Raw genomic sequence first — 27325 nt, 5'->3', positions numbered from 1 at the left:
TCTTTAAATAGAATGTGAAATAGTTGCAAACTGAAGTCATCTAGACGATAACTGGGTCTTAAAAAATTAAAATCTTCAAACAAGTTACATGATGAATGATTGATGATTTGATGCTCTGCATATTTTCCCCATAAAAAACATTTTTCACTGCAAAATGTTGCATTGTAACAAGTTTATTTTATTTATTATTGAGCCCTATGATCACTCTAATTATAACATATTGCATAGTAATTTTGTAATTTTGATTTAAATTGATTTGATTTTCCTTACTGCTAATCTAGTGTGCCACGTCCTGTCCAGTAGGGGGCGATAATGCGCCTCCACGGTAGCTCTACAACTGTCAGTAAACCAAAACAGGCAGAAGAAGATGTAGGTAGTGATTCACACAGCTAGACGTTAAGGTTTTTGATTTTACCTCATTTAATTGGATTTTTTTCCGCTTTAATCGACATCTGGTTCTGTTTTTATTAATAACTGCCGGTGTTGAAGCTACTGTCGTTACAATGAAGTTATTGTTACACCCATGCGTGAGTGCTGTGGGGAGTTTAAGTTAGTTAGCCTAAGGTTAGCCTGCTAGCTGCTACTAAGTTGCCTCAGAGTAACTTTTTCTGTCCTAACAGACTGAATAGATGTCTGGCAGACGGGCTCTGGTGGAGTGTGTTGTGCTGTCTGTTCAAGATGCATGTGTGTTTTATCCGTGCTGCAAAGGCTGCTTCTCAAGGGTTGATGTTGAGCAGCAGGACACGACGAGGTAAGCTATAAACAAACCAGCAACACCAACCAAAAATTATTTATTTACTTCTTATTATTGAATGGGAATGGTTCAACCAGGGCCAGTTCTAGGCAGGCATATATGAGGGGGCAGTCAGAAATGTGAAGGGGGCATCATGTGTACACATCATGCTCCAGCACCTTTTTTCTGTGCTCATAGTAACGATGCTTACTTCATTGAAAGGGGTCTATGTGTCCAACCCCAATCTGGCGAAGTGGTTTGCACTTTGCCAGTCCTCTACCTTCAGACCTGTCCAGGTGTCCCACCTGAAGACTAAGCTCCTGCTGGTCTTCAGCTCTAAAGGTCACTGAGGCACGCAAACCCCCTGACCACAATAAGGTGGCAATCCCTCAGGGGGGGAAACTGAAAAATAAATGAATAAAATAAAATAAAACATCCTTCATCCAGATTTTAACCAACAATCGTGTATTGTGTCGGGGGATTTTTCCGCTACTGCAGATCATTTTGTCAAACTGTAATGTATATTAATTTTGTGAGTATATTATGTGCTTTCTCAAATTCTGAAACTTTGATTTGAGGGGGCAAGACATTTATTTTAGGGGGCTCGGCCCCCTCTTGCCTCAGCATAGGGCTGGCCTTGGGTTAAACAGATCATATTTTCAAGTGTTTACTGTGACTCAAGTGGTGGAATGTAACTAAGTACATTTACTCAAGTAATGTATACTTTAGTACTTTTACTTTTGATACTTTCAGTACATTTTGATGCTGGTACTTTTTTAAGTTTTGTAAGTTTTGAATGCAGGACTTTTATTTGTAGTGTAGTGATTTCACAGTGTGATATTAGTACTTTTCCTTAAATAAGAGATCTTTTCCACCTCTGCTGTGGACTTAATACTGTTGAAATTTGACTGAGTTAACTGTTATGAATACTAGCACTACAGTAGACTTCACTAACAAGGTCATGTAGAAGTACAGGTAGGCCTGTCACGATAACACAATTTTTAGGAAGTTATATTTTCCCAGAAACTATCACGATAAACGATAGTATTATATCGATGTTGTTTTAGTTTAACTGGATATTGGAGCATAATAAGTACCGGTACATCCTTTTCCACAGCAATGAATTTTTAAATCTCGAGAATATTAAACATTGGAATTGAAATGTTGAAAAGAAATATTAAAAATATCCTAGATAAATAAAACATAAATAAATAAACTACAACCAAAACAAATAAAATAGACTTTCAGGCCCTGTTAACATAACATTGCACTGAGATAATCATTATGTATTATATGATTTTATTATTAAAATAACATATAAACTGCTGAAATGGTTAATCGATCAATCGATGGCAATTCGTACTGCCAGTCAAAAATTTGCAGCATTACTTTAAACACAACACAAAAAAGCACCAAAGTCATGCATGTAAACGACAATATATTGAGTCCAGAAAAAAACTGTCCATTTTTATATATTGAACGATAAGTTGATATAGTGATTATCGTGACAGGCATAAGTACAGTAGCTAACCCACTGTATAAAAAGCTTGTATATGAGTGAGCTTCAAACATGAAATTGAACTCTATGTTACTCTGTCACACATGGACACACTGTCCCCTGTCTTCTCTGTCTCTCCACCACAGATGCAGATGCTCTAAGTGTGGTTACAGCTGTTTGAGGGAGCAGGTTGACTACAGATATCGTCTCTCACTGAAGGTTTCTCGGAATGGATCCATATTTGGAGTGACAGTATTTGGAAGCTGTTTGAACCCATTCTTCGGCATTCATGCAAGTGGTTTGCAGAGGTGAGCAAGAAAAAGAAGATCTTATCTGTCAAACATCTCCAAATGTCTGCAATTGATTACCCTGTCAACTTCCCTGAGTGCCTTTTAATATGGGCACATTGAGTAGAATTTGAAAACAGAGAAGAACTGGCTTTGTGTGCTTGACGTTTGCCTCGCTAAATTTGCATTTTTTCAGCCATAGTTGTACCTTTTCATATCTTGAATGCATGCTTACAGACAGACATAAGCAGAGCACAGGACTTCTGCAGATACAGACACTTTTAATGGGTCACAAGTGATGATTGACAGGTATAATGGGCCTTTATACACATGCTGTATTTTACCAGTGTTTAGTGAGGCATGTTTAAAAAGCTCATCTTGTCATCAGTATCTATCATCTCTCTTCGCCAGTCAAGTTTAAAGCAGTGTTGACGTCTGTTGTGTCTGTAATTTTGTAGGTTGGTGGAAAAGGCTGATGGCGCATCAACCAAATCAACACTGTTGGGGAAGGCTGTCACGGACTGTTTCATTGGCAGACATTTCATCTTTGGTATAAAGGTACAAATGCATTTAGATATAGCTTTACTTGGTCGATATTACCTTATTGTAGTATCTATATCTGTTTATATGTCAGCTGATAAATAAAACAAAAATTGCACTACACAAATGCCAAACTATGTTTGATGTCATCAAAAAATTGTGTCACCATTTGATTTCAGTTTTACCACCACAGAGCTCTAACAAGGTGATTTGAAATTTAAAATTGAAAAAAAAAAACCCTGATGATGGTTCTAGAAGAAAGGTTAATGAATCAACAAAATGATTAGAATTTATACTGAAGAGAACATAGATATCTGTACCAAATTGTAAAGATTTTTGCCTAAAAAAACCATGGGTGGCAGGAAAGGAAATGCAGGAGATCACCAAAGGCATTAAGACTGGAATATCCTAAATGTGTGCTTTATCATTTATTTATTTATATTTATTCAACATTTTTGTATTCAGGAGCCTTGATCACAACCATCTCTCTTCTTGTCTGTTCTTCAGGGAGGTGAAACTGAAAATGGGCCTTGGTTGGGACGGCCTGTTGCGAATGGCTCAAACTGTAAAGAAGCAGCCCACTTTATTGCCAGTCAGATGATTCTCCCCATAGCCTTAGGCCTGGAAGGCTGCACAGTAGTCAGCTATTATCGCCTCCTTCTTCAGAAAGCTGCACAATATGAGCAGAGATCCACTGATCCCAGCAAAAACTCCAGACCCCCAGCAACAATCCTACTGCCGATTCCTCAACATTTCCCAGCCAGCAGCTTCAATAATGGCACTCTTTCTCTCTCAGGTCTTCTTTCCCAGTCCCCGCAAAGGTAATGACTAGAAGAAGCTACTGAAACCTATTGTTTTCTATATGAAAATCTAAAATGTCAGTATTTTATATCTAGGGCAGACTCTGTAGGTGCCAGAAACAACATAGAAATACTTGGATTAGACTGACTCAATCTGAAACAAAGAAATGATCTCAAGCTTTTCTTACACCGTCTTTAAGTCTGCTCTTGGACCTCTCTGTATAACCAGGATAGTTTTACAGGCATCTGTATTGTTATACTAAAGCTGGATCTTTTGTTCACTTTTGTAACATCTCTTGACAGTTTATTTTGTTTTCATCCTAGTTCACAAAACCAAGACAGCACCCTCACTCCCACCCCTCCATGGCAACAGTCTCTTGGACTCGTCACTTCATCAGCAGAGCAGGAGGAAGGCTGCAGTACCCAGGAAGGCGGAGATGAGAACAGCAGACAAACAGACAACAACAACACACCACATCATTCTCAGAGATGCTGCTTGGACAACCATAAAGTCACAGAGGAGAGAGCGCTGTCACCTTTTCTTTCTTTAGAGTGCAATCCTTTCAGGAGTCCATCATTTGCCAAATATCCACGCACATGTGTTGAGAAAAGTGTTGGAAACAGCCCCAACCTCAAGACTTCTGTCAGTCCCCCCACACCTCACCACGACAGCAAGAGGTTTTCTACAAGACAATGCACCAAGAGCTTTTTGTCGAGCTCCTTGGCTTGGGAAGATTTGCCTTTCTCCGAGAGTCTTTCAGAGTTTTTGTTAGAGGAAAATAAAGACATTGTTAGTGAAACAGAGCTACAATTAAATGTGCAAAATCAGGAAGAAACGGCAAGAAACAATCTCACAATCAGACCACAAGACAGAAATGTGTCACGTACATCAACTCCTGTTTGTCAAAGTAACATGCAGATTATAGACTGCCACTCACAGACGTTACGGGATATCACCATTGCACCTAATGGAGATGACAGATATGATTTATCTGACAAGGTATATAACAACCCTGTTAGACCGGCAAACAGCAATCAGGCCAGAAACATTTGTTCCCATGAGTGTAATCAGGAGGATCAGAGAGCTCATTCTCTGTCTTTTGAAAGCGAAGAAGAAAAGCAGCTTGAAGTGGATGCCTATAATTGTTCAGCAGACCTCTTCGGTAGCTCACTCTTAATCGATATGGACTCAAACAAGTTCAACACACCTGCGGAAACTGTCAGGACGAACACAGATGCTTGCCGGCTGTTTTCTACATCAAAGAAACAGCACCAGATGAGGGAAACGGCTACACATTCACCACCAGACAAAAAGAAACTGAGAAGTGCAAAATGCAATAACAGAGACAGTTTGATTCCAACTGATTTTGACTTTATCCCTCCCTCTCAGTCCACCCCCATTGTTAAAGTAGCTGCTGTGATGGAGTCACCTGCCTCCTTGACATTATCTGAAATCAGTCAGGATTCTAGTGCTTTTTACAGAAATCTGCCTGATGTTGGCAGTAATAAGACAGGCAGTACTACCTCTTCTCTTTGTAAATCAAACCATGCCAGTGCCAACCAGGTCTCCCAGTGTTGCAGAGAGTTTACAAAAGAAAACCTGGTGTGTAGGACGACATCCAGCAGGCAAAGCCACAGATTTACCCCTAAAAGGAGGTTCTGGAAACCAAACAAGCATAAAAACCTCTCAAGTGTCCAGAGAAGCACTCTAAACACCAGGTTAACCAGAAGGATCAGCCACAAATGTGACTCAAGCGATTGTGGTGTGACGGTCTGTGATTATGAGGACAAAGAAGCAATTGTTCCTCCGACTCCTGCTGCTGAAACACAACTGAGCATGAAGCTCAGAAGAAGAAGGCAGGCTTATTCTTGGGAAGGGCAGCAGGGAGGTGATGTTAACTGTAAAAGAACTCTGTTGGATCAAACTCTCACATCTCAAACAGGAAACTGTGACAGCAAGACAGTTGATGAGGGGAGTCAGGATGGATCTAATCGTTACCTCCTTCATGATGAGAACGAGGCATGTGACTTGTCTAGAGACCTGTTCTCTGACTCGATGTGAGAGAGTTTTTTTTATGTATTCCAGGCCAGTGGAGAGGTGAGAGTGCATCATGAATGACAGGTCCAGCAACTGGCAGTGAACAATGGACGTTGCAGTTACATGATAAGCAAGTTAACAAGCCACCACCTCTGTTTTTACATTTATTGCATTCTGCCACCTTGTGCCTCATGATGCACGCTAGGACTGGGCGATATGGACCAAAAGTCATATCCCGATATAATTAGGCTGAATATCGATATACAATATTTATCCCGATATTTTTATCACAAAATCAGAGCAAATGTTCAGTAAAAAGTCAAAGCCAAATATGACATGTCACAAGTAGTTTTAATGAAACTGTTTATTTAAGTGAACATAAATACTGTACACATAACGTAACAACAGGAGTCATTTTTTTTTAATCAAAGCTGCATAAAGTGCGCATTTAAATAAAAATAGCCTATGAAATAAAATAGGCCAATCTTTTTCCAAAATAAATATATTTATATGAGAAAAGAATAATGAACATTACAAAAGAACTAAATATGACAAACCCTAGTAAGGGCAGCATTTAAATATAAAGGGGAAAAAAAATAACTATATCGATATATGCAATATGGTCTTATTCCATATGACATTAAAAAATAAATCGATATATCTTTTATATCGATATATCGCCCAGCCCTAATACACGCTCAAATACTGAAAGAACTGCACTACAAAATGATAACACTACAAACTCTATGGACAGTTTAAAGCAAAATATTGGTACTCTACTTTGTTCTGTTTCTGTATTAAACATCACAACTGACAACATATTACTCTTTTCAGTCTGTACTGTTTTTGAATAGATATCATCTGGTGTCATTTACACTGAAAACCACTTTTTGAAATGCATAATTTGTTAAAACTGCACCAAGACAAATGAGAACACTTTGAAAGAGGTTTATTTGCACAATAACAATACATAAAATGTCCTAAAAAAAAAGAAGAAGAAAAATGTGCATCCTCCTCCTCTTCCTCACCCCTGCATCTGTCCTGTGGGGCAGTGCCTGTCATCTGTCACTGAAGTAGAGCAGCTACGCTTCATCTGGCAGAAGTGTCTCCAATGTCTCCTTGCCATCCAGTATACCAGCCATCAGTCAGCTCCAGCAAGGTCCCCTGAGTCACTATCAGTAACAGCTAGTGGTGGAAGAAGTATTCACATCCCTAACTCAAGTAAAAGTACTAATATCACACAGCAGAATTACTCCACTACAAGTAAAAGTCCTGCATTCAAAATGTACTTTAAGTATCAAAAGTAAAAGTACTCGTTATGCAGAATGACCCCACTCAGATTGTTATTTATATTCCAAATATAGTGTTGTAATTTTTGATGCATTTATGTAAGCAGCCTGTTTTGTTTTTTTTTAAGATAAGGCTCATTTCAACTACTTAAAATACGATTATGTGGTTTAACCCTCAGGGCCCACTAAGGACATTTTCAGCCATTTCAGAAATTTTTCACTTGATTTTTGGCAATAATTTTGGCTGTGATACTGCAAATGACATGCTTTTTGGAAGAAGGATTTCTTTTTTGATATATTTTGAAATTCTAATTAAATTTTTTCTAATGGCTCTATAATACACTGTGTACAAGTTTACTACCCTTTCGAGCCCTTTCGGGCTGAAAATGTCCACCTCCAAAAAAATGCTATAAAAACTTTACAGATTAATATTTTTTTTTACTTTTTTCTGCATAAACCTCTTAAACAACTTCTGCCCTGCTCAAAACTACCAAACATTCAAAGATTTTGAGAATTTTAACCCTTTAAATGCCAGTTTGATTGCACAATGTCACTGTTTTTCAAAGAAAAAACACAAAAAAATTGAGTTATTTTCCATATAATAATTAATTTTTGGCTGGGGCATTGGTTTTCATCACAGCCTTGGGTGGGTCAAAGATTAAGAACAAAATTGATTTTGATGCATTTTTAGTTTTTGTGTAGTGTCAGATTTAAAATGAAAAAAACCCTTTTTGGCCACTTGATAGCAGACATGTCCACTTCTAAATAACGCTTTAAAAATATTACTGAAATATATGTTTTTCCAACTTTTTGGGGTTAAATCTTTTGATCAACTTCAGTCCTGATAAAAACTATCAAATATTCAATTATTTTCAGGATTTTAACCCTTTAAATGCCAGTTTGATTCCATGATGTCACTGTTTTTCAAATAAAAAACGCACAAAAATTGAGTTATTTTTCATTTCATAAATAATTTTTGGCTGGGGCATTTATTTTTTATCACAGCCTTGGCTATGTCAAAGATTAGCAACAAAATTGATTTTGATGCATTTATAGTTTTTTCTGTAGTGTCAGATTTAAAATGTACTACCCTTTTATGGCAGACATGTCCACTTCCAAAAACACTATAAAACTATTACTGATATATATTTTTTTCAACTTTTTTGGGTTAAATCTTTTGATCAACTTCCGTCCTAATCAAAACGATCAAATATTGCATAATCATCAGGAATTTAACCCTTAAAATGCCAGTTTGACTACATTATGCTAATATTTCTTATGAAAACAAGATTTGCTGTGTTTTGTTAGATGTGTGTGTGTGTGTTTGCTGTTTCATGTTTCTAGACCTCACTGTAAAACTTGTAATGTCTAATAAAGTTACTCCTGTTATACAGAGCCATATATTAACTATTTCAAGTCAATAAAAACATGGTCCCTCTTCTCTTACTGCACTTCAAAGAGGTCACTGTGAAGAAAACAAAAACGACGGTTTGTAATTTTCTGCACCTGGCTGGAGTCCTGTCACAAACTGTCTGGAGCTTTTTTTTTTAAGTGCCCATGTTTTTATTGACTTGGAAGAGTGCATATATGGCTGTATATGACAGTTGTAACTTTTCAAGTTTTACAGTGAGGTCAAGACACACAAAACAGCAAACACACACACACATCTAACAAAACACAGCAAATCTGCTTCATAAGAAATATTAGCATAATGTAGTCAAACTGGCATTTTAAGGGTTAAAATCCTGATGATTATGCAATATTTGATGGTTTTGATTAGGACTGAAGTTGATCAAAAGATTTAACCCAAAAAAGTTGAAAAAATATATATATCAGTAATAGTTTTATAGTGTTTTTGGAAGTGGACATGTCTGCCATAAAAGGGTAGTACATTTTTAAATCTGACACTACACAAAAAAACTATAAATGCATCAAAATCAATTTTGTTGCTAATCTTTGACATATCCAAGACTGTGATAAAAAATAAATGCCCCAATAAATGCCCCAGCCAAAAATTATCTATTAAATGGAAAATAACTCAATTTTTGTTTGTTTTTTCTTTGAAAAACAGTGACATCATGGAATCAAAACGGGCATTTAAAGGGTTAAAATCCTGAAAATAATTGAATATTTGATAGTTTTTATCAGGACTGATGTTGATTGAAAGATTTAATCCAAAAAAGTTGGAAAAAAATATATATCAGTAATATTTTTAAAGCGTTATTTAGAAGTGGACATGTCTGCCATCAAGTGGCCAAAAAGGGCTTTTTTCATTTTAAATCTGACACTACACAAAAACTAAAAATGCACCAAAATCAATTTTGTTCTTAATCTTTGACCTACCCAAGGCTGTGATAAAAACCAATGCCCCAGCCAAAAATGATTTATTATATGGGAAATAACTCAATTTTTTTGTGTTTTTTCTTTGAAAAACAGTGACATTGTGCAATCAAACTGGCATTTAAAGGGTTAAAATTCTCAAAACCTTTGAATGTTTGGTAGTTTTGAGCAGGGCAGAAGTTGTTTAAGAGGTTTATGCAGAAAAAAGTAAAAAAAAATATTAATCTGTAAAGTTTTTATAGCATTTTTTTGGAGGTGGACATTTTCAGCCCAAAGGGCCTGAAAGGGTTTTACATTTTAAATCTGACACTACACAAAAACTAAAAATGCACCAAAATCAATTTTGTTCTTAATCTTTGACATATCCAAGGCTGTGATAAAAACCAATGCCCGGACCAAAAAAAATATATTATATGAAAAATAACTACATTTTTGTGTTTTTTTTCATATAAAACATCAGTGACATCATGCAATCAAATTGGCATTTAAAGGGTTAAAATCCTCAAAATCTTTGAATGTTTAATAGTTTTGAGCAGGGCAGAAGTTGTTTAAGAGATTTATGCAGAAAAAAGTAGAAAAAAATATTAATCTGTAAAGTTTTTATAGCATTTTTTTTGGAAGTGGACATTTTCAGCCCAAAGGGCTCGAAAGGGTATTACATTTTAAATCTGACACTACACAAAAACTAAAAATGCATCAAAATCAATTTTGTTCTTAATCTTTGACATATCCAAGGCTGTGATAAAAACCACAGACCCGACCAAAAAAAATATATTGTATGAAAGATAACAACATATTTGTGTTTTTTTCATATAAAACATCAGTGACATTGTGCAATCAAACTGGCATTTAAAGGGTTAAAATCCTCAAAATCTTTGAATGTTTAATAGCTTTGAGCAGGGCAGAAGTTGTTTAAGAGGTTTATGCAGAAAAAAGTAGAAAAAAATATTAATCTGTAAAGTTTTTATAGCATTTTTTTTGGAGGTGGACATTTTCAGCCCAAAGGGCTCGAAAGGGTAGTACATTTTAAATCTGACACTACACAAAAACTAAAAATGCATCAAAATCAATTTTGTTCTTAATCTTTGACATATCCAAGGCTGTGATAAAAACCAATGTCCCGACCCAAAAAAATATATTATATGAAAAATAACTAAATTTTTGTGTTTTTTTCATATAAAACATCAGTGACATCATGCAATCAAACTGGCATTTAAAGGGTTAAAATTCTCAAAATCTTTGAATGTTTAATAGTTTTGAGCAGGGCAGAAGTTGTTTAAGAGGTTTATGCAGAAAAAAGTAGAAAAAAATATTAATCTGTAAAGTTTTTATAGCATTTTTTTTAGAGGTGGACATTTTCAGCCCAAAGGGCTCGAAAGGGTAGTACATTAAAGTGGGCCCTGAGGGTTAATTAATAAAAATGTCTAATCACTTTAAATTAATCATATTTTTCATGTTAAATCTCGACCTGAGAAGTAATATAACTGGCAGCTAAATGTAGTGGAGTAAAAAGTACAATATTTGCCTCAAGATGTAGTGGAGTAGAAGAATACAGTTACATAAAATGGAAATCCTCAAGTAAAGTACCTCAAAATTATACTTAAATACAGAACTTGAGTAAATGTACTTAGTTGCATTCCACCACTGCTTAGTAGTCATAGTGCATCAATACAAATAATCTACTAATATATTTATAATATATATAACAATCTGAGTGGGTCCAGGCTGTACTTTTACTTTTGATAGTTTTAGTACATTTTGATCCTGATACTTTTGTACTTTTACTTAAGTATGTTTTTAATGGAGGACTTTTACTTGTAGTGGAGTAATTTCACTGTGTGGTATTAGTACTTTTACGTAAGTAAGGGATCTGAATACTTCTACCACTGCTACTAACTTCACATACTGCTTCATCTTATAAAAGCATGTTTCTGTAATAACGTATAAATGCCAGGCGGTGGCAGTGTTTGTCCATAATGTTACATGCAGCGAGCTCTCACTGGCCACAGAGCCAAAAAACGGTGCGTTACTGTGCATGCACTGACTAAACTTAGTGAATAGAATAGAAAATAGGGGAAAAAAACTCATATTCTACTATAACTACTACTAATACTAGGTGCTGCAGTAGTAGTAGTATTTCTACTGGTAGTAGCCCCAATAATTATAATAATAATAATAATAAAATGAAAAAATGCATGCCTATAAATGTAAAATGTTGTGTCACATTTCCAGTAGTGGAAAAAGTATACAAATCCCTTACTTAAGTAAAAGTTCTAATACAACACTGTGAAATTACTCCACTACAAGTAAAAGTCCTGCATTCAGAACTTACTGAAGTAAAAGTACAAAAGTATCAGAATCAAAATGTACTTAAAGTATCAAAAGAAAAATTACTCGTTATGCAGAATGATCCCACTCAGATTGGTTTATATATTCTAATTATATTATAGGATTATTATTATTGATGCATTTATGTAAGCAGTGTTTTACTTTTCTAAAGACAGGGCTCATTTTGACTACCTAATATACTGTTATGCGGTATGATTTAAAACAAATGTCTAATCCTTTAAATGTAGTGGAGTAGAAGTATAGAGTTACATAAAATAGAAATACTTTGGTAAAGTACATTTACCTCAAAATTGTACTAAAGTACAGTGCTTGAGTAAATGTACTTAGTTACATTCCACCACTGGCCATTTCTGTTAATAACATGATTTAAGTTAATTTGAGATAATCCCCCCTCCTCCCCCTTTAAACCGCTCCAAATTTGTCCAGCACGTTCCTGGCCGCTGATTGGTCCGTGCTCTGATTGGTCTGCCCTCTGATTGGCTGAAAGTTCCGTACTCGGACAGTCGGTCGACGCAGTTTGTTTTCTCGCCTGCGGCTGAAATTTTGGACGGCGAGTCGCTGCTGGAGGCGATGTGGATACAGTTATTCAGTTTTTCATTTTATAGATGCGTCAATAGATGCGGAAACAGGCGGAGAATGTAGATTAAGTCTCCTATTTTTTGTCTTTCTTTCTTTCTTCCTTTCTTTTCCCGGTGCTGTGAGTGGTGGGTGTCCCTCGAGCGTTTTACATGCGGACTGTCATTCAGAAATACTACAGCCTCACGTGTTTGACCTTAGTTTATATATTTTAGACATTTTATCTACATTTCCTCTTATGCGTTTCCTTCGCGAAGTTGCTGCTGACTTTGCACACTCTGTTAAACGCGACTTCATTCACTGCAGATTTGAGTTTCGGTGACAGACGCGTCTGTTTTTGAATTATTCCTGCTTTGAATCACGGATTAAGTCATCGCAATCATTAAAACCACCGCAGAGGAGGTGAAGGACTGTTTCCTGGAGAAAGGCATGGTGTAGGACCAGGTCACCAGAGCCTAACACACTGTGGAGATCTCATCACTTTTTACAGTAAGTCCGACGTTATTAATAAACCAAGGTCACTGTAATATTTATATAATGTATCCACCGCGTCTTAATACTTGTCTCGCACACTTTATAGGGAATTATCACCTTTTTTTACGTCTTTCTTTTCCTATAAGGCAACAGAGTTTTGATTCTTTCTAAAGTCTAAAAGTTTAATTTAGAGTCAAATGTATGACACATTCTTATATAATCTTGAACCGCATTGATCTACAGAAGTTAAAGTTAAGTTTGCCATATCTGTTAGAGCATTTATAACATGTTTCAGCACTTGCAAAGTTTTCTTATAAAACTTTTATGAAGAAGTTATAGAGAGCACATCGTTTGTATAGTACAATATGATTTAAGGGAATGGGAACTTTACATACTGTATGAATGCTTGGGAACAGAGGTAAATGATACATTCTTGATTTATTTGCATGGAAATTATTATTATTAAACAAGTGATAAATCTAAATTAATTAGACCTCCAGTTTTATTGAACAATGCCAGACTGCAGGCTTCCATCTTCCTTATTAAATAAACCTTTACTCTTTAATTTACAGTCACTTTCAGCTGCTTTTTATGATTTAAATTCAGGGAATAAAGATTGTTCTGCCTGTAAGATAAGTACGCTACTTATTGGAATAAAAAAATGACTTGACCTGACTTTGTTAGGCTGGAAATCTACTCTTGATTGCCACAAATTAAATCAATTATCCTGCAATTTTTTAAAAGTTGTTTCTGGTGATCTGAGACGCTGAGGTTGACAGATGCTGATCAAAGATACAGCATGTGAAGTATTGAAATAAGATCTCATAAGGTTCACAGAAGAATTTATGTGGCGGAAAGATGAAAACCGCTGTAAGGAGAGACATATGGACAGGTGGACAGAATAAATCTGTGAGGAAAATACTTTGACTTCCCAGAAAATCTCTGCTCCTGTGCATTACTGTAGACATTACAGTGTCCAGATGAATACCTTATTTAATTTTTACTTCTGTACATCCAAATAAGGTTTAGAAAAAATAATTCACTGAACTTTGGAGATGAAGTTGAACGTCAACCTTTACAAACTTTAGCCTGGAAGGTTTTAAACATCTGCATAGGAAATAAAGGTAAGAAATAGAGAAAACTAGTTTAAAAGAAGCGTTCTTTTATTTCTTTTGTTAAGGGAAAATCTTGTTATTTCTTCTTTTGTCTCGTCTAAAATTCAAGGCATGTTTTCACTTGGACGCTCACCATCTGTGAGCCAGTTGGTAGTAAATTATGTTTTAACTCTTGTCCGCTGGCAGCTATTTTGGCAGCAATTAATCAGAAAACCCTGTCAGGTGGTGAAATAATGAATGCGGCTGGTGGATTTTTGGAATAAATCAGACTCAGACAGTGGACGATGCAGCAGTTGTGATTAATTGCTGATTTATATTCAAGGATGTCATGCGAAAGATTAAAATGCACCTTCAAGGTGGGAAATAATCACGCACTATCTCCTTAATATAGATATATCACCTGTTATCCTTCGATGAGAAACTTCTTCTTTTACTTTTCAGATCAAAGAGGTCGAAGGTTCTTCTTCCGGACAGTTAAATGGAGCTTTTCTGGGTCTTTCTTTTGCTGGAGGTGGTCCTAATGTCCGCTGCTGCCAGAGGTGAGTAACAGAAACTCTACAGATTTCCACAGAGATTCAGTCATCAATGCCAGTCGCACAATAAATGTCTGCAGCTGACATCGCTGTGTGGGTAAAAAGTACCTTTTTTTTGCATCCTTGCCATCTGAGGCTGCAGCTAATGATCATTTTGTTATCGTTAATCTGCTCATTTTTGTATCAATTAATTGTCCTGTCAATAAAATATCAGAAAATAGTGAAAAACTTCCAGTTTAGTTTCAGTTTATTCTCATGTAGGACAACAAAAAGTCAATTTCTCACATTTAGGATGCAGAAAACCAGCAAAAATTTTGCTTTTTTGCTTGAAAAATGACAAACATGACTACTTTGATTTTCAGAATAGTTAATCAACTGGTTGTTGCAGCTCTCCTTGCTGTTTCATCCTCAGGACAATTTATGTGAAACAACATGGTGCTATGACTTCTTTGACTGAGGCTTCAACTGTCTCAATAAAGCTGAGAGGACAGAAGCAGGATTGAACTCACTCCTCTCTCTTTTTAGTTTTTTCTGTCACGTCTACTTTGGGACTACGAATGTGCCTGTTGAAAAATGTTGTGCTTTTGAAACATCTCTGTTATCGTTCATTGGCTCATTTTGCGCTGATATATTTGCTCAGACTTTGGAATATCTGCAGACATTTGTCCTTGGGTGAACTTAACTCAACAAATGCTTTTGCTCTTTAGATAGTCAGTGAACCTTTGACTTTCACTAGTTATTCAGTGACTGTCATAATCTTGCACTTGCCTCAGAGTTTCAGACTTGTGGTGTGGTGCTTATTTTGGAGAGTTAAAATTAAAATTGAACCACCCCAGGGTTAGATACACAGAAGTACCCTCAGTATTTGGCATGCCACCTTGTTTCTTTCAACAACAGCAGCTAAAAAAAGTTGTACAAAGATGTGGAGCCTGCAGGCATTATGGGCAGACGGTCGTGAAGTTGGCGCCCGTTCCTGAGATCACACCGATGATGAGTTCAGCGGGAACAAAGCTGCATTCAGCGAGGCGAGGCTGAGCCAGCGTGCAGACACGGGGCCGAAAGTAAACACAGGCCCAAAGACCGCAAAGAGATGAGATTAGATTAGCCTATTAGGGATGTTTGCTGTGCAATGCTACAGCATTTCCTCCCCCTCGCCGCCTGCAGTCTGTCAATGAAACCAGGGCAGGCAGCAGAGAGAGGCAGGAGGTGGGGGTCGGGGTGGAAGGGAGGGAAGAAATAGGGCGAAGGAGAGAAAAGGGGGCCTAAGGAAGACTGGAGTAATAATGAATGACAAAAGGGAAAGAGGGGAAGTAGGGAAAGGAGAAAAGCAGCTAGGGAGGAAGAATTGAGGAGTGAAAATGGGCAAGGGAAGGAAACAGATTATAGGTGGGGGTGTGAGAGAGAGGACAGGAGAGCATGGAGAGGACAGAGGACAAACGCCATTATGAACCTATCAGAAACAGAAGTTCTTCTTTAACTTGTGAGACTTAAGACATGAGATATCTAGCTGAAGCGGCTGTGAAAGAGTTTGTAGACATTAAAATGTGTCTACTTTTGCCCAATTATTTTTATTACTTGTGATCTATTTTATTTCATGTGAAACGCCGATTTCACACTACGAGGAGGCAACTGAAAGACAATTACATACTTCTGGTGTGTGTGTGTGCGTGCGAGCATGCGTGTGTATGTGTGTGTGCGTGTGTGTGTGAGAGAGGGATGATGGGTTTTGGTGGCCTCGTGGTCTGAGGTTCATACCATGTGTAATTGTGAATTTGTGGTTTCAAACTTGAGTAACGCAGCATGTCATCTGTTTTCTGTCTGTATCTCATCTTAGTGTAAAGTTTATCACAACAGAAGAGTTATGAACTTGTGATTTTGGAATTTTGGAATTTTTGAGGCAAATTCAACCAATTTGCAACATTTACTTGCAGGGTTATCCCCGGATTTAGTTTGTGGCAGTTTTGACATTTACACATAAAACAAACCAAGTCAGTCAAACATGCTTGCAGGTATGTTGTGACAAATTAAAAGCTGATTTCACCTGAAATGGTCTTCCACCAAACAATTGCAAAGCCTCTTGGCCTCACATATTTTTAAGTGTTGCAGCTTTTTCTTAAAAAATTCACACAAATAATAAAGATTGTGTTGCATTTTTTAAAAAGCACTGCTTTACAGAAGAGCTAACAGACTAACTGAATTTCCCCTCGGGGATGAATAAAGTAATTTTGATTTGATTTGATTTGATACAGTCATTTTTTGCCACCAGTTACACAAAGATGCGTAAGATCCTGATGAAACAGTTTGACCTTTAGCTGGAGAGGCAGTCACCAAGCACAACCACAGAAGTCTACCACGCACCACTAAAAGGGCTGGACAATATGGCAAAAGTCCTCTTTCCCGGTATTTGTAATTTCATATCTCAATTATCATATATGTCATAATATAGCATTGTTTCTGCTAATTCAATAATCACACAAATCATAGACTGTAAAGTGTTGTCTAAGTATCAGAAATATTGCTGTAATGTACTTCAGCTGATGGCTTTTCAACATTGCAATAGAAACAATATTTAAAAAGTATACATGATAGACATTTTTATATAATTTTCACAATATATTTTGTAATTTTGACCAGTCCAAGCCACTTTAATGTGCAGATGGTAGTCACGGACATTTCCTAGTGACACTTGACCAACAGGTGTCAAGGAACAAAACAGAAACTTTCAACAGCAAGTCTGAACTAGCCTCGCTGAATAAACTCTTAAACTCCTTACACTAAACATCTACATAAGACAGCCTTATATAGATATGCAGACACTGAAGCTAATTGCATAAATCAAAACCGAGGCTGATAACATCATATTTTACCAGCCAGAAGTGGGGCTGGATCACTCACTGCAAATGACTGTGGTTTATTAAATGGGCTAATGAAAAGAAAAATAAACTTTTAGTCCCAATTTCCAGCCTTGAAATACAAAATTCTATTAAACAGCTGACAAATATAATAGAAACAATCGTGGCAATGTTTCCTCTCACGGTCCACCCTCGTTGCATTCTCCGCTGCACTCTAAGAAATGACGCAGAGAAACAGTTTCATTAGTGACTTGGTGACTGCTGAGATGTCCCAGAGAAATATGCATACCGGAGGAGGGTTACTCCGGGCAACTGTATAAACAATGAACAATAAAATGCTAAATATCATAAGACACATTGTGACATGATGCAAAATTGAAACATTAACTCTTTTGTGGAAGGGCAGTCCCCTCCACACACAAGGTTTAGTTACAGTTAATGTTAGGACGCTATTGTATAAATGCAGGAAATGATAACTGCACTAAAATGACTGCGAAGTACAGTATGGCTTATTGTAGCTGAAAAACAGAGAACGAAATAATGATACCAGAAGGCCAAATAGTTTAAAGATTGTTACTGGTAGTTAGTTTCCTCCAGGTGTCCTTGGAGTTGGTGGAATGACGAAAAATAAGAAGTTGGACATATACAGATACAGACAGGCAAAGAGAGAAAAAGAAAGGAAAACAGTAGCTAACAGAAAGAACGGGAGGCAGACAGAGATGAAGAGATAGGGACAGAAAGAGATAAAGACGCAACATTTATCCCCCTTATTACAGCAGATGTAGAGTCACATAAACTGCACTCCAGAGGCTTACACAACCACGCTGTTTGAACCAGTGTCTGGGCCTCTGTGTCCATATGTGTGTGTGGCTGGGCATGAGACTGAGCAGCTGAGAGATTAGCATTCTCCGCCTGTTAGCTGCAACATTGAGCTTGAATACAGGGGTCAAAGACCAGCCGAAGGCCAATGCATTCTGGGCTACCTGCAGCTTTAGACGGAGGTATGCTGCATTTCCACTCCATGGTACCAAACATCTAGACTTGTTTGGAACCACTCTGTGTTGGTTTTCCATTTGGTACTTTATTTGGTTCACCGGAGTTGTGGTTTCAAGCAAGCTGAGCCAATACTAGAAGCTGAAGCCCTCTATACCCCACAACCTGCTGGCGAGTTTAAAAGGCACCTCCTTTTCTTTTTCAAATGCCAAAATTACACAATTTCTGATAGCCAAAATCACTAAAGACAGAAATAATTGTTGGATTTTCAAACATCTGACAGTCCTTGAACAGATGATGTGTGATGAACTCTGTGCTGAAATCAGAAAAAATAACTAAACTACTATATCACAAGAGCAGGTGTTGCATTTTTATTAGAAAACCCTATATAAACTGTTAGCTCTGTTGCTCTCTCTGGGCTGAAGATGAGGCAGCAGGAAGGCAGATAAGGAAGAAAGGACCAAAAAACGCACAAATGCAATGAAAAGATCAGGCGTTTGTGTTTTGGTGAGTGCATGTCTGTGTTTCTGCTTGCCTCCCCCCACACAGACACAGACACAGACACATACATTAATTGTGCATGTGATGTGAAATGCCACGTGTCTGTCAGATGGTTATCAACATGTCAGATGGTATTTACAGAAGCCAGCTGTTAAATGCTTCTTGGCCAAACAGCTGGAGCAGGACAGGGAGGATAATGAGAATATGATTACTGATGTAACTCCAGCAGAGATGTTATCTTTATTTGCTTAAACATGTGATGTTTTGTGTTGAAATGACCTACAGAGTCCCATTACACTCGTCTGCATCATCACTCCCAATCCTTTGAAGCACACTCAGAAAACTAAGGGTATACCAAGAAATTAGATGATGACTTTGGGTTTGTGTACATCGTTTCCTGATGCACAGTTCTGTCTAAACAAGTTAATGTATTCCGGGTGATTTTGCCATAAAGACCACCCATTATCCAGAGGGAGGGAGAGGAAGAAGACACAGATGAGAGGGTTAATTTGTTGTCATACCATATGTAAAGAGCCCCAAACACATTATAAATGCATCTTCAGTGTATCAAAGCTGCCAAAACAGAGACGCACATGCAGCAGCAGAGAAAGACAAGAGAGCATCGTCGCTGCAGACGGTGTAAACAGCCGCATACACAGATGCTGAAAATGTATACAACTAGAAGACACTGCCCATAAATATGACTTTACACATGTAAGCGCACACAGACACACACACACACGGCCCACAATCACTTGAAAACCTCCCGTCCCACACACTCATTACTGAGGAATGTAATTAGCATGCAAACACTGACAATGATGAGTAGGAGAGAATTGCGGTTTGGTAAGAAGGGCTGGAGAAGGAGGCACACAGTCATCAGAGACTCAAGCGCCGGGTAACTGCTAGGACTTTAAACTTTAGTAGAAAAGTAAGAGACGACTCGATATGAAGACAGATATTTTTCTTCCACTTATGTTCCACACACATGTTTAGGAAATTTAGGAGTATTTTTCTTATCTTTCAGTGGAAGGTGGAAGGAAAAGCTTTATGGACCCGACAGAGGGGAGTGAAAGTGTCGTCGAAGGCAAAAGTCAGAGAAATAATTTCCCTTTGTTCAAAAGGAGACTTCTCTAAGTTTTGAAATCACAACCCCTCGTCTTTAGACAATATTAGTGCTGCAGGCATTATAAATGTGATTACACATATACACATTTTGTGTATAATAAAGCTCTGCAACTAAGGTTGTCAAAAGAAGGGCTACTAAGATATTTCTTTGACACCACACATTTAAAACTATACAATCTTTGTTGATTATACATTTATACAACATTGAAGCTCTAAAAAAACAAACACATCTACAATCAGATTTTGAACCCAAAGCTGCACAGATGAAAATCAGCTGGGCCTCAACTTGTGGCTGTCTCCGGCAGCTAACTGCAGCTACTGCATGTTAGGTTTTCAGTGACTTTTTCTGCACCCACAGTATGCAAGAGTTCAGCCTTTGTACGTGGGATTCATGCTCTACCAAGGGAAGCTACAGGACGGCCAAATTATAATTGTGTTAAGAATATAGCATTGTATCATGAGCAACTTATTTCCCTGGTTAGTGGATCTATATAGAGTTAGAAATTTGTCAAAAATCCAATCCTTGTTGGAACCAGAAAATTACCTAAATCAGCTGGGAAAACAGTGCCAGATTGTTTTTCTATAAATCAGTAAATCACAATATATATATCGACTTCAGCTACATGCGGAGAGAGGAGCGATCTACTGATAAGTTATTATGAAGGCCTCTATCCCTGAATATTGAGATTTGATGATAATATTTGCTCCTTCAGTATTTCAGTTTGGAGCCTCGGTTACAAAGACCATCTAACAGCTAACACGGTGTTATAGGTGACCAATGAATAAAAAGAGTTACTCTTTAAAGAATCATGTCATTTTATGTTTAAACTACACCCACATGTGTGTTTTCCCACACACTGGCCCTCATTTATCAAACGAACATAGAAACGAGTGCAGATCTGAGTGTATATTTCGTCTCACGACAGGGTTCTGTGGGTTACGTGAGATTTATCAAACATTCGTATCTCTCCAATAACAGCGTAAGAATGATCAGCTGTTGATAAATGTGGGGGCTCGAAACGAGCGTCATTTAAATGTCACGCCCTAATATATACACGATTCAGAAGACTCGCCTTCAGAGTTTACGGCACCAAAGGACGCAATACGGCCAAAAAGAGGATCCCGCCTAAAGTCAACTTTATTAGCAAAGTGCACCATTACAAATAACAACAGGGGCAATATAGACATATTACAGAAATACGCAGCAACAGAGGTTTATGAAATAAAAGTACTTATAGTTATAAACTCAAACAAGTTCAGTGAATATTTTACATTTGGAGCACAGACTTAAAAGTTTCCACAGCTTTTGGGTTGAAGGAGGTAAACAATGTTTTAAAGTAAGTTTTAATTCAAAAAGAAGAGGAATTTCTCAGAGGCAGAAAGTGAAATGCTGACGTCCAACAGCTGCAACACAACAAACTGGTTTTGTTTGGCAGCATAAAAAGTGAAAAGGAAGGAAATCAGTGGTGCTGTCAGCAGAGTAGCGGACCATTAAACTCCTGGCGAGGTCTGAGTAATTCATTTTTACATCGTGATATATAAAGACTAATAATCTATATAATATCCAAATATTGCTATTATTATGATGGAGAGATATTATTATGAATGATGTCCTAGTCAGAGGAGCGTGTGACGGCGCTGATTGGAAATGTTTCTATTCGGGCAGCACCGCTGGTGAAGGAGACGCTGACGAGCCGCTGTCGGAGCTGGATAACAGTAAACAGCAGAAGACAACAACATTTAAGAGCCTCGGCTAGTATTCTGGTTAAAGAATTTCACGATCGCAGGATGTATTTATTTCGGATTATGTTTTAATGATAAATGATGTAGCCTAAACAATGTTTTGCTTTGTCACTATTAAAAATCAAAACACCACAGATTTTAATCAGCTCCAGGCATCGATACTATAGTCAATATATAGATCAATTCTCCGACTCAGACATGTGCACTTCACACTGACTCAAATTTGCGTACACAAACTGAGAGCAGATGTGAGATCTGATCGTACCGTCCGTTCACATCCGAATTGATAAATGTCGAGACTTGCGTAGAAATGATCTTACGCACACTTTACGCTCACTTTCTGACGTATGCTCGTTTGATAAATGAGGGCCAATGTGTCCAGCACTGATTAACCATATTATTACACTTTGTGATAAAACACGTTGTGTTAGTCTGCCTGTCTCTTCATGTGAAGAATGGAGGAGGAGAAGGAGGAGGAGGAGAGCATCTTGATTCCTCATAGAGTAAACAGCTGCATACCACAGACAGATGCTTCAAACACACAACTTCACCTCATTGTAAACCGACACACTCTATAGACTCACGTCAGTAAATCCACCCCTCCACCCCCCAATCCTGTTTTTTAAGCATGCAACACGTCCTTGGTCACAGCTAACTATCGTAAATACCATTTGACATGCTGATAACCATTATATGGCCTGCTGGTTGTGGTGGGCATCTGCCTGCCAGCCTCAGTGTTTGTAGTAGAAGCTCTGGATCCAGATGGGGGAAATTCCTCATCTGCATTCACAGATAAGCATTTTAAAGTGCATTTTCTCATGCATGAGACCAAAATAATGCACCAGAACTTTTTTCTGTCTACGACCCAGTTTTAGGTGCCCAAAAATAAGTATTTTTTTGGTGACTATATCATACATCTTAATGTATTATTTCTAATCAGTCACTGTGATCATTTTGTATTTTCAATAAGGGAAAAGCAGCAACACTGAATGCATGTGTGAGTTTGTTGATTACATGGTGATTAAGAGACAAAGGGAAGCTTCAAAGGACACAAATGACTCTTTCAGTTCCTCTTGTTAAATCCTAATGTCGGGGCCAAATGTTGTCTTCTTGCTGGCTGTTTGGATAAGCAGAGCTCTTGGCTGCCAGAGAAAAGTCCCAGTGGGAAATTTTAAGAATGATTGTCACTTAAAAAAAACAAACTAACCTATTTTTTCTTATATTGTCTGTCTTTGAGATATTTGTGTCTAGAGTGAGATGTTTCAGTGGGAATTTCAGCCTTTATTCTAGTAAGAAATCAATCAAGACACAACATTTTTCATTTAGGCTACATATATCACAGTTTGTATTTTGTGCTTTGAATGAAATTAACCAACACTGACATGAAGCCATTTGCGATGACCTTTAGGGGCCTCCACTCCCCAGTTCTGCAACCACTGCTCTCCTTGTCAGAGTTTTACTGGGCCTGTTAATGTTAAAGGCTATTAGCCCACATTTAGATAAAGTCAATGTTTGCTTTGACTTTGCTAATGGCGGGGTAGTAATGGGGCTGTCTGGACGCTCTCAATGGGGGCTGACGGCGTGTCGCTGTGATGTGAAGATGTGATGTGTGTTTATGGAGGGGGGTGCTGCAGAGAGAGGAGCAACAGGAGGAGATAAGATAGCAAAAGAAGGCTTTGTGGAGAGAAATAGTGAGGGACAAAAGGATAAATGTGAAAGAACAATGACCCCTTTGCATACAGTTTTCACCTTATGACGACGTAAGTATATAAGGCTGAAAAAAAAATGATATTCTGCAATATCTGGCCAATTTTCAGAGGATAGAGAACATGTACAGGTACCTTTTTATTTATGTTCCTTGGAATAATTTGACTCTTTTTCACTTCGTCTTGTCTTGTGCTTTCTTAACATTTTTCACAAAACAATCATGAACTTTGTTAACACGACATGTGGTTTTGCAGTTATTTTCATAGAAATGTGTTGTAGCAGGTACCATAAAGGAGGATGAAGTTTCTCTCTGTTCTTTTCTTTCTTTCTACCAGCTTCTGTCTCTCTCCTCCACAGTGCAGTATTGTGTGGGCCGAGGCGCCACAGTGCTGTATTGTGGTCTCAGTGGAGTTGGGGTATGTTTGGTCAATGCTACAGCACTGCGGGTCAAAGGTCACCCAGTGGATCAGGGAGGGGTCAGGGAGAGTGTGTGTGTGTGTGTGTGGGTTTCTGCCTGTGTGTGTGTGTGTGTGAGGTAGGGTCAGAGAAAGCACATGCCAGCACCAGAGGAGACTGTAATAACACACCAGGAACCCCACAGGACAACACACACTCTGCTTTCACTCCTTTATCTCCTCTTTGTCTCTCACTCTGTCTCTGTTCAATAGGCTCATTGACATGTAAGTCAACAGCAGAACTACTAAACATTCAATAATACATTCAGTAGTATCAAGATACTGCCTTAAATTTTTGTGTTTTCGTCCAGATGTAGCAGAGATTTTAAGATATTCTTCAAAAGTTTTGAGCTTTAAACATGCAGTATTTGCAATCATTTTCAATGAACAATTCATATCAGTAAAGCAGCTGTACATTTACTCAAATCACTGGCTTTTCAATAGTCTTTGATCTAAATTTAATCAGAGATCAATCTTAAAACCATGACATCAGTTTCGAATGCCCACAGCCCTTTATCAGTTGATATCTTTCCAAAGCACAAAACGTGTGTTTACATATGTTTAACATGTTTTATGACATTTGGTGGTGCGTTGGCAGGATGTTTTATTATGGTTCATTACATTCATTTTTTGGACATTGGAGTTTCAGTTGTTAACGCTAATGCATTATTTAAATTAAAGGAGACACACCTAATTAAACCAAATGAGATTTAGTCTGGACAGTAGTAGCCAGATAGAAGAAATTATTCAATTCATCAATTTAGGATAATTGTGACCACATAATGACCATTTACCCTATCTAACCGTGCAGAAACCATGGTTCTCTTTACCAAGCATTGACATTTTACCTGTGAAAAAAACTTTCCACAGGTAGTTCTTTATGAGTGTCTTTCAGCTAATTGTCTCTACTGTCTTCTGTCTCTGATCTGTCTTTTCTCTCTGTCACTTTCTATCTCCTTCTCTGACATTTTAATTCTTCTGCCACTTTCTTTGTCTCTGCTGGTTTCTCTCTCCCTTGTCTACCTTTCAAGCAGACTTTTTCTGGCCCCTTTAACCTCCATCTACCCCAGGAACACACACACACACACACATGCACACAGTCTCCAGCTGTTAGTCCTGATGGCGTTACAAATGAGATGTTGAAAGGTGATCGCTGGGACAGGAGACACAGACTCTTGTTTTCTTTTGGCTTCAGTCTTGTTGTCAGACTGTACCAGGCAGATACAGCACTCAGGGCAACTGTGTGTGTGTGTGTGTGTGTGTGTGTGTGTGTGTGTGTGTCACTGTCATAGACACAAAGACTGCCATAAACCAAACATACCACCCTTATTTATGACCTCTGTCTCAAATATGATTGACATGTTATTGGCAGTCAGCTGCGCTCTCTCTCCTCTGCTGTTTATCAGACATACAGATGACCTTTGACCTCAGGAAATGGAGGCTGATCAGGGGCAGGATGTTAAGGCGGATGGCTTTAGGAAGTACTTTTTGTAAGCTGTTGCTGTAGATCCCATCTATGACATATTGTGCTCGTTCTGTTGAGCTCTTATTCATGGCAGTCTTTGCATAATTTTGCACTTAGCATGTTGCACTAATTAATCAGTGTCTGTATTGTTTTTTTCACTGCCTTCTATAAAAGCAGTAGTATTTTCGGATCACAACAGTTCTGAGATGGTTTTCTTTGTTGTGGCGTGTCTTGTGTGAAGACAAAAAACAGCCAAACATGGCACAAGTTAAAAAAACCACCACACTTGAGGGGACCCGAATGTACTCGTCTTTCTCGTTGCAGTGCCAGCTGTCGATGTGGAATCCATACTGCAGGGGGAATGTGAGAGGAGTGTGAGAGATGTGGGGGTGGGCTCGGCAAGATGGGAACTCTGGAGGGGATATATACACTGGTGACTGTGACTCGGTGGCCAAACAAATACATTTGTCTTGACATTGAATTAGTTTGACATCATAGAGTTCAAAACTTCCAAGATTTACATTAATGCATTCGTCAGGTTTCCCTGTTTTGACATCATTTGCCACCAATATTCGACTTGCATTGCGTGAAAATTTTGTACATTTTTAAGTAAAATGCCTCAATCTCGTCCATTGTGAGAGCTAAATGTGAGCAAACACCTCACACAACATTTTTCACAGTCAACATGCTTTCCACTAGGACATGGAGCAGCAAGACGGTGTGGAGGAATAGCTGGCTAGGGGTGTCATGGGGGCATGCCACCCTGGAGAAGTTTTTTTCATAAAAGCCCAAATTTGGTGCCTCTCACACATTCTAATGCCATTCTTCCATCATATACACTGATACACCATCACAGTCTAGGTAATTAATGGGAAACCCTTACGCCACTACTCAAGAAGTAGGAATGTTGCCAATACCATGATATCCATTTTACTCATAAAAAAAAAAATACCGGTATAATTGTGAATGATACGATATGGCACACCCCTAGATGCACATTTTCCTGAAGGTATTAAATAGTGACAGAAATTGTTTAAAGAGAAATTAAACCCTCACCTCGTCACAGCTCACCAATCAATACATGAAGCAAGTGTGTTGGTTCTGTAAACAAGCATCTAGTCATCTGGAATGTCTCTGTTCATTTTCAGTTTCCAAGGGGTGCACAGGCAAAAATGCCTCTGAATAGACCTACAACCGAAATGTGCCCCCAACCAATCGTAAAGCATGTGACGCATCATCGGTGAGTGACACATGCAAGTTGGGGCGGTGCTCGGTCTGTTTTAAAGCAGGAAAAACATGGCAGTTTGGTCACAATCTTTCTCTGAGTCACTAAATGTTTTTCTGAAAACATTTGAGGTGAGAAATAGGCAAAAAAAGAAAATAATATTGATTCAAATTTGATCAGTGTTGTGTCAGCGCTGCATGACTGTTTGATTTGAGTTTTGTAAGTCAAACTCCCTTCATATGAGATTGTGATTGAGTGCTCTGTTGGGTGGAATCCTTCTGAAAATAGGAGGGTGACCAGATGCATCTTCCAGAGCAAATAAAACATGAACTCTGCAGTTTCAACTGATTTTAAAGCTATTGTTGGACCCATCTCTCTTTCCAGTGTTGGAAAGGTGTGTGAGGAGGTGGCCATTTTAGTCTTTTTTTCTGTCTTTATGTTTGGATTTAGCTTAACATAAATTGTGCTGGGAACCGTAAATGTGTGGCTTGGCCTTGAACATGTCCAATCTGTCTGTAAAAACAGTTGTTTTTAGATTAAAAAAGTTGTAGGTTTTGATTCAAATCAACAATAACCAAAACTGCTGCACTTAATCTATGAAACGTGGACGTGAAGATAGTGAATTTGTTTTGAAGACAGTGTGCCTGACTTTTAAGATTGTGAATTATTTTGTACATCTGTTGC

At 38.0% G+C, this 27325-nt stretch overlaps 2 protein-coding genes across 3 annotated transcripts in view; both read left to right on the top strand.

Moving 5' to 3' along the window:
- The first annotated feature begins 371 nt into the window (after positions 1–371).
- On the top strand, positions 372–11079 carry ddias (DNA damage-induced apoptosis suppressor). Its single transcript, XM_059346803.1, has 7 exons — positions 372–527; positions 630–751; positions 2378–2539; positions 2977–3076; positions 3566–3879; positions 4183–7351; positions 10931–11079. The coding sequence occupies exons 1-6, from the start codon at positions 504–506 to the stop codon at positions 5918–5920; spliced, it is 2460 nt and encodes an 819-aa protein (XP_059202786.1). The 5' UTR covers positions 372–503; the 3' UTR covers positions 5921–7351; positions 10931–11079.
- Positions 11080–12278: 1199 nt separating this feature from the next.
- fgfrl1a (fibroblast growth factor receptor like 1a) overlaps positions 12279–27325 on the top strand; it is an 83445-nt gene continuing 68398 nt past the window's right edge. For both annotated transcript variants that reach the window (XM_059345835.1, XM_059345834.1), the window contains exons 1-2: positions 12279–12939; positions 14481–14578. In XM_059345835.1, coding sequence (XP_059201818.1) covers positions 14518–14578 — 61 coding nt within the window. In that variant the 5' untranslated portion in view covers positions 12279–12939; positions 14481–14517. The remainder of the gene's footprint in view (positions 12940–14480; positions 14579–27325) is intronic.

Source organism: Centropristis striata, chromosome 12 (genome assembly GCF_030273125.1).
Source record: "Centropristis striata isolate RG_2023a ecotype Rhode Island chromosome 12, C.striata_1.0, whole genome shotgun sequence".
Classification (NCBI taxonomy): Eukaryota; Metazoa; Chordata; class Actinopteri; order Perciformes; family Serranidae; genus Centropristis; species Centropristis striata.
The sequence above is the reverse complement of the archived record's forward strand: the minus strand, read 5'-3'. Positions and strand labels throughout refer to the sequence as shown.

Coding starts and splice junctions, on each gene's coding strand:
- ddias (XM_059346803.1), top strand. CDS start 504: ATGAAGTTATTGTTACACCCATGC. Junction 752..2,377: donor GAGCAGCAGGACACGACGAG/GTAAGCTATAAA, acceptor TCTCCACCACAG/ATGCAGATGCTCTAAGTGTG. Junction 2,540..2,976: donor CATGCAAGTGGTTTGCAGAG/GTGAGCAAGAAA, acceptor GTAATTTTGTAG/GTTGGTGGAAAAGGCTGATG.